General features: G+C 42.2%; 1 protein-coding gene across 1 annotated transcript; it reads right to left on the reverse strand.

Annotated features, from left to right (window-relative positions):
- Positions 1-766: 766 nt before the first annotated feature.
- On the reverse strand, positions 767-8342 carry faxcb (failed axon connections homolog, metaxin like GST domain containing b). Its single transcript, XM_030785333.1, has 6 exons — positions 8083-8342; positions 5833-5968; positions 4988-5184; positions 2424-2641; positions 1520-1636; positions 767-1074 (listed from the first exon to the last, which is right to left on the reverse strand). The coding sequence occupies exons 1-6, from the start codon at positions 8340-8342 to the stop codon at positions 767-769; spliced, it is 1236 nt and encodes a 411-aa protein (XP_030641193.1).

An 8342-nucleotide genomic window follows, 5' to 3' on the forward strand; every position in this document is an offset into this window, starting at 1 on the left:
GCCTGAATCCTGAACAGCCAAAGGCCAAGACTGAAGTCTGTGAGTTGGAATAAACAGGGCAAAATAAATAAATGCCATATGAACTGTAATGATTTGTTCATTCACTCTTTTATTCTCAGAGAGAGCTCTTGCTCTCCTCTCTGTTGTCTTGTGATATTAGTTGCCAACTATTTTGCTCCTTCTCCTTAAATTTGAGCACTGGAATTCTGGTCATGTCCACTCTCTCAGGATCCATGAGTTACTGTTTATGGTGAAGAGATTGGCAATGAATGAAATGGAGTTGTTGTTGTTGTTGTTCTTGTCGTTGTTTTTGTTTAAAGCAAAATCAAGGCTTCCTTTGGCCAAACAGCATACCATGCGTGTTAAGGGCCATGTCAAAACATCTTTCCAATGTTTGAATGAACTGCAGTGTGAAAACTGTCAAAAAGTAGTGTGTAAAACAGCATAACCGTTACTGCAACTTTTCTGAGTGAATGTGGACTGAGGCACACTGATTGAGCACTCCCAAATGAACACACACACACACACACACACACACACACACACACACACACACACACACATACATACATGAAGTCCATGTGGTTCTTCAACACAGCAACTATGAAGAGCAGTGGGAGGGGTTTTTTCTTTGACCACACCTCTTTATTCTAATGTTCTGACATGTCAGCCCTCTGATTGGAGGGAAGAGAGGTTATCCTGTTACTTCGTAACCCAGTCGTCATCCTCCGCACCCCCTCAGTGCAGTATCCGAGGGTGGTGGGAGTCAGGCGGGTTGACCTTTGTCCTTTTGCTCAACATCAGAACCATCCACTTCGATGTCGGAATCAAAAAGCGAATGCATGGAGTGGTCTGTGAGCGGCGAATGCTTCGTCGAGTTGGAGGGGCTACTGGCCTCGCTCTCCTCCAGGGTATCCGTACGAGAGAACAAGCCGAAATCCAGGACAGGCGCTGGCGAATCACAGCTGCTGTCACTCTGATCTTCGAAAGCAAAGTCGTCCAAGTCGACAAACCACTCGGGCCAGAATTTCCTCCGGATCCGCTCGCAGTACATGGCCAAGTTGATGAGCTCCCCTGCAGACCAATGACAGAAGAAAGAGTCACTGACAAACAAAAACGATTGGTTTGATTCTACCGCCCAAGAAATTTGATTGGGCAAGACAGAGTCCCTAAATACAGTCCCTACATCAGCCTCCCCACGCAGCCCCTGACCGCAGTCCCCTCAATACAAAATTATTACACAATTAAAAACATGCATCTATGGCGACATCTAGTGGTGAGTATAACAAAATGCACTTTGCAGTATGATAATAATATTTTAATATCTTTCTCTAATGCAGCAATCCTTTCTCATATTTCCATTGATCTGACAGTTGGCAGTGTGGTGTTTCTGGGTTACTGTTTGTAACGTCTGAAGAGAAGGGAGCAGAGATGTTGAAAGAAAGACACTGCGAATTAAAAGAAAGGTTGAAAGAAAGATGGAGATGTTGAATGAAAGGCAGACAGGCAGAAGCGTTACCTTTAATAAGCTGCTCAGGTCGAGTGCCAGGCAGCGTCCACATGGCCTGCGCCAGGTGACTGAAGACGGTGGCGTCCACGCTGGACAGCTTGGGGCCCATAATGTATTTCTTATCCCCTGTCAAGACCAGACAAACCGGTTACTTTAAACTAGACCAGCCAGAGAAAACAGATAAAACACATATGGTTCTATTAGCTTTGACGTTTTGACCGTTTTTTTATAGTGGCAAAATTGATTCAGCTGTGTCCTTTATGTGTCGTGAGGATGTATCAGTTTTATTTTTTTTCCACACTGGGAAATCAAGACTTTTCACAATATACTGACATAAATAATATGATATGAACTATCTGTGAAATTTTGCTTATATTTCTTACAACAGCATGCTTTACGCACGCGATATCTGACACCAATCGCGTGTACCCATTTCTTCACAACAAAACAACTAAATGAATTCTTATGATACACATGTTCAGGATTCATAATACTGTTCTAGTTTCAAGGTGAAGATCAAATGTGTCACTCCCACCAGTAGGTGGCAGTAAGCACAGTTCAGTCTCTGCGCCCGCTGAGCCAAACGTTGGAACCCAAGAGCATACATAACAGAGGTATTCCAATCCAGTGAAACCCAGACGCATAACTGTCTTAAAACATTTTTTTTTCTGGATTACATAAAACAGTCAAGAAATAATCTGAAAAAATAGCTGTTATCTTTTTTTTTCAGTACAGAGAAACACTTGATGCATTTCTCTTATCCTGCTTACTGATTACTTCATTACAGAAATGTCACTGACTGTCTGATTGACTTTGCCTGTGTTTACATTAATGCATTCTTCCCCCTACTTCCTCCCCAGTCTTCCAGCATCTCTTACAGATCAAACACCACCGTCTCTGTGTTTCGCCTCACCCAGTAGAGTGGCTAGTGCACGCATGTCCTTCTCCATCAGGGCGTAGACCTCCTCCCTAGAGAATCGTCCAATCCCCTGACTGTACATTTCCCGCCGGACGATACCGCTGGTCAGGTGACTGAAAAGCCACTTCAGGAGGTCACTGAGGGGCCCGCTCATGTCCAGCATGCACTGAGTCTCCTCTATGTTATCTATCCACTGACAGTAGGCTATGGTCCTGTATACAAAACACACACACACACACACACACACACACACACAAAGAGATTTGATGATTAACATAGATGAGTGGATAGGATACGTCTGCTGCATGAGACTGTATATCAAAAAAGTCATCAAAACATGTGTAACAGTCATTCTGTCAACACAAAGAACAAGCTGTTACCCTATTACCTGCTTAAATGTCCTTAAAGTTATTCCGAATTTTACAGCAGACAGAGAGAGAGAGAGAGGGAGAGAGAGAGAGAGAGAGGGGGAAAATTCAACACACACACAATGCCACAGTGTCTCTGTGGATTGGATAGAGCAGTCATCTCTCTAGTCATTACAGGATCTGTAAGAAAATCTGACCCTCTAACCCAGTTAAAGGAAGAAATGAAGAAAAGTACTGGTATGACAATAATATGACCTTTACCACCTTCTATCACATGGCAAAAGCAGTGTGATACATTCATATGCAGTGTAATATGAAGTCTAATCCATTGTATCTAAAATACTTAAAGTCTACTTTTATGCACATGACTCAGGGGCAGAAATGTACCAAAGGTTTTTATTTTATTTTATTCATTTTTTTTAATAACACTGTTTGACTGCGCACATGAGTAACGGGAAGGACGAGAGTTGTGCGAGCTTTGGAGAACAAAACTTTAAATGAATTCTTTGCTCCTTGGTTATCTGCATTGAATTAATTAATATAAGCTTCTCTAATTAATTTCCTCTCAGTGAGCAAGATCTTAATGAGAAGCATTCATCCAAAATTGCTGGGAGGGGGGGCTCCTTTATGAGTTTGCAGGGGCCGTGTGTATTCCTTGGTCTGTTCGACAGAGCTCCAGAATCCCAGAGTTAATGATATGATACAGCGAGGGGTAAGACGCTTTCGTTGTTGATTAAATAAAAAAAAAAAAAGAAAAGAAAAAAGAAAAGAACGAAAGTCCTCTGGAGATTTACCAAATGAAAAAAAAAAGAAAGAAAATCCTTTCACCTCCTCAGGCTTCAATTACTCGCTATTGACAGTTTGACAGTTTCTTCGACAAACCAACCTTTTTCTTCCTGCTCGTCAGGAACAGGCGCGGCAGGAAATATCGATTAGTCTTTCGTTCAACGTGCTGTTTTTTTTTTCTTTTTTCACGAACGCTGCAGAATATATGGCACTTTGCCTCTGTGGGTTGTGGAACGAATCAGCATTTCCAGAGGGTAAACAAAAACAGACCCTTACACTGAGTGTATCTATGTGTTCTTAAATGGTAGTTGAAAATACTTTATTTCCATTTTACAGGAGGGTAAGTAAAAATAAATCGCATTACGTCCGGAGCCAAACTGTTAAAAACACAGAAACATGCCCTGGAGCGGTTACTGAGTAAGTAGGCTGGGATCCAATCAGATCTGCTCACTGATTGGAATAGAGTGGTAACAGGATCCAGGCTTCCTCTCCATGTCAATAAATATGACATCCATCTCTCTTGTTTATGGGTCAGACATGCCACCCCCCCCCCCCCGCCCAGACTCATACGCATACACACCTACACACCTACACACACACACACAGACACACACACACACACACAAATACACACACACACACACACACGCATACACACAGAGCTCCAGGACATGCACACAGCAACAAGCATTCACCTGCACCTTCACACTCATCAATTATTCAGTCAATAACCATATGTGAGCCTATGTATAGCGCAATAACAGACCAGTAGAAGGGGGCTAAGACAGAGAGACCTCAGGTGCTAAATACACTACGACAGTGAGTGTAGGGGCGATGGTGAAGACCGGAGTGGATGGAAAAAGGGAATGGATGCAGAGCAGCAGACAAAACATTTGGACAATAAGTTACATTACCTGATCTAGGTTGTCGTAATGCATGAAAAACCTTACTTTTTTACAACTACCTCAAAAGCAAATGCATAAATGCACAGATAGGTAGATAGATAGATAGATAGATAGATAGATAGATAGATAGATAGATAGATAGATAGATAGATAGATAGATAGATAGATAGATAGATAGACAGGTAGATAGATAGATTCGTAAGTTCCTTCATAAGGTATTTAGATCTAACTGCGATTCCAAGGACTCCTAAACTATATTAACCTAAGTAACAGCTGTTTCTTAAAATCAAATTCACACGGTCAAAGTTCAAAATCAGCACACCCCAGATTACAACACACACTCTCTAAATCACTAACAGATCTTGTTACTCACACCACCTGGCCAATCACTTTAATGTGCCCAGAAGACGGTTTTTAAAAGCTTGGTTCCAGGCAGATGACTTGACCTCTCTGACCGTCAGAGACGTGAGTCACCTACTGCAACGGATTTGCGTCTCACCAGTAAAGATGTTCCTCCACCATGGTTGTGATGGCATGGGCCAGTGCTTTCTCCTCACGGGTCAAGTTTTTGTTTAGGGTCACGCCCAGCTTCTCCTCCAAAAAGTCAATGATGAACTCCATCCCTGACACCTGTTCGTGGTTATACTCGATCCAGGGCATCGTACCGCGGTGAGAGAAACTTCCATCAAAGTAGTTCTGCAAAGAGAGAGAGAGAAAGAGAGAGAGAGAAAGAGAGAGAGAGAGAGAGAGAGAGAGAGAGAGAGAGAGAGAAGGAAAACGAGGTGGAGAAGTTTAGCTGACGGGATCGGTAAGGCCACAAATCGATCGCTCTATTTTCCGCGAGGCGGGTTTTGTGTAAGTAAAGTAAAGCTGCTGCTATGAATACATTATTATACTGTGTGGGCTCATGTTCAGTTTATTAATTAGATCTTATCTTATAGTTTAGCTCAGAGAAAACTTTAAGTCTCAAAAAAGGACTTCTGACAATGTAACAGTGAATTAAAATGTAATTATACTAATTATTATCGTGGAAGAGATTAGGTGCTGTTGAGCTGAGGTATTAATGAAAAGATTAAGAAAAGATTATTTCTCTCTTTTCTTCTGTTAACCTACTCCTAATTAAGCCATCTCTTTTTTTTCCATTCATTAATAATTTGATTGGTAAATAGTTTATTTGTATACCTTAATTATTACATCATTTAAAGCTTTCTTTTGTCACCTGTTTTATTTGTCAATCCAGCAAGGCATACCTTTCATGTTTCTACTGACTGAGCATTTTGATGTCATACCACACAAAAGACACTGGGTTTCACACAGAAAGACTTAGCCCTATGCTGGGAATACCTGATAGGGTAAATCCACCATACGTAGGTATGTCTCCATCTTCAGGCAGAAGGGTGAAAGACTGGGCACTCCGTTTTTTGGCCTGGAGAACTGGTGGAGGATGATAGCATCCTTTGAGTCCATCTGCTGCTCCTTTCTGAAAACAGCGAACGTCAACCGCAAACTCAGAAAACACTTCAGCGGAGCCTCCGCTAACCACAGACCACTCACTAGCAGCGTTATGGGCCGTGTCAGTCTTAGTGTATCTGTGGTTTTAACCGAGGGAAAAAAGCAGGCAAATAGAACTCTTCAGCTTGGAGGCAAAATCAGAGGGGCGGGGTGTGTGTGTGTGTGTGTGTGTGTGTGTTTGGGGGGGGGGGGGGTGGCAATTCCTCTACATCAGTTTATGAATAGCAGTGACTGATAAGAAATGGAAATTGCTATCAGGCATACCCAGGGTGAGAGAAATCCCCCCATTTCTCCATTCCCTATAGCCAATCTTTTCTAGTACACAAATATAAAAACAGACAAACACTTGCCTTGAAGAAACAACCTTCTGATAAAGTCTTCTTTTTTCTTTTCAAGCAAAAGGAAGTACTGTCATATAGTAAATATGCACTGAAACAGCTTTTAATGCACCGTGAATCTCCAAATCTAAACACGTAGGGAACTTCACATTGGGCATACAGAAATGGATACATCACATAACCTGACATATCTGCAGCTGGACACACTGATGAGGACTCCATCAATGTTTAATATACTGCACAGATGAGACCTGAAAACCCACATTCGCTTCATTTCTTACATCATGAATTATACACCAATCGACTGTTACATCACCGCATGTCTTAACTCTTTTCATAAAACCCCTGATGCTATTTCGCTGATTCAGATGTTCCGCTGATTTGTGTAACCGAATGTACCACTTACTTCTATTACAGAATAACATTTAAATTGCGTTCAAATTAAGCTCCCTCTTATATAACGCAATACTTATTTGGAACCGAGGGCAGATACGTAAGGTGAGGCTCTTGTTTTGACAGCAACAACAACAGCGTCAGCAACAAGACTAAATACGATAGGCTACCTGAGTAAAAGCAGAAGAGTATAACTGGTCGCTGTCCATTCCAGCGGTGCTGAATATTTTACATATAGGGTTGCTGTCCACTTTACTACGGCACTGAAACCTTCCGCACAAGGTCATTATGTATGTTAACCGTCATATCCCAAGGGGTGCTGAACACTCACTCTCTCACAGATTTCGAGATTATTCCTTATATAATCTTATACGTTGTAGCTGAAAATTTTAGGTGACACTAAACCGCATATCCGTGATACCATTGCGTTATAGCAATCTGCACGAAACACCATTAGACCGAGGTTACAACACGAAAACCCTCGCTGATATGGGGTAAATAACCATTAGGAACGCTGTAAATTTGACCCAGATCATCTCAAAGCCCAACGACCTTCTAACATTGCCATTACTGTTTTTATACAAAGGCCATTTTATGTACAATAGGTATTTCTCGACACATTAAAAAATACCCCAGCACTGACTAATAGACGGAATTGCCTATGAGGGATTCTGCTCTGTAATAATGCCCTTAGCTGGATGTTTCACCAGAAGAGCACAGATGAGACATTTTGTCGGTGTTATTGTCTGTATCCCTCACGTGAAGGGCCAGTAAAGGTCACTCGTGCACTTCTGCAGCAAAAAGAACACTAACACCCGGGAAAAAAATCCACATCCACGAATGAGACGCTGTGTAATCTGACACGTGATTCGTATTTGACCGACAGATCTTTTTAATTCTGAGACCAAAAAACAAAATGGAAACAGTGCATCAGATGCCCGACACATGCTCATTTCAACGAAAAAAAAAAGGTAAACACGTACGGAGGAACGCGGGTTTGTATATATTTACTAATTAATGGCTGTGCTTGTACTGGAGTGACAGGCGGCCAAAACCAGCATGTGCGTGTGATTCAGAAAACGTGACTAAATTTAGTCCGGGACAGCCATGCTTGTGCAGAATGCAGAAAAACTCCTCCTCACAGTGACAGTGGCACGAGTCTATCCACAGCTGTTTTTTCCCCCATTTATTTATTTATTTCAAGTCTTCCGTTCAAAACACCTCTAGTAAAACAACAAAATGCTGATAAAATCTCATTAAAAATGTCGCAGTTTCCTAAAGCGGAACAATTAAGTACGCTATCTCAAATGTCCGAAATGCACTCCAATGTCGCTAGGCCACAGTTTCTTACCTGATCGAGAGTAGCTCGTGCAAGAGATAGGCAGCTGCAGCTAGAAGGGCACCCCCAGTGAGATAAAGTGTTTTCCTCCACCAGGAATCCGACGCGAAACCCGACATGATCCCCCCGTAGTCCTGTAAAGGAAAAGCTACGATGTACCCATAAAATGAGTGGTGCTCATCAGAGCCACATAGCCCTACGGCCAGGCTCTGATTCCGGCCAAGATCGACCACGAACGACCTGGATGAAGCGAAACCAGCTCCCCAGTACAT

The sequence above is a fragment of the Chanos chanos genome, chromosome 9 (genome assembly GCF_902362185.1).
Source record: "Chanos chanos chromosome 9, fChaCha1.1, whole genome shotgun sequence".
Taxonomy (NCBI): domain Eukaryota; kingdom Metazoa; phylum Chordata; class Actinopteri; order Gonorynchiformes; family Chanidae; genus Chanos; species Chanos chanos.

Coding starts and splice junctions, on each gene's coding strand:
- faxcb (XM_030785333.1), bottom strand. CDS start 8,342: ATGTACTGGGGAGCTGGTTTCGCTTCATCCAGGTCGTTCGTGGTCGAT. Junction 2,642..4,987: donor GTGGAGGAACATCTTTACTG/GTGAGACGCAAA, acceptor TTTTGTATACAG/GACCATAGCCTACTGTCAGT. Junction 1,637..2,423: donor TGCACTAGCCACTCTACTGG/GTGAGGCGAAAC, acceptor TGGTCTTGACAG/GGGATAAGAAATACATTATG.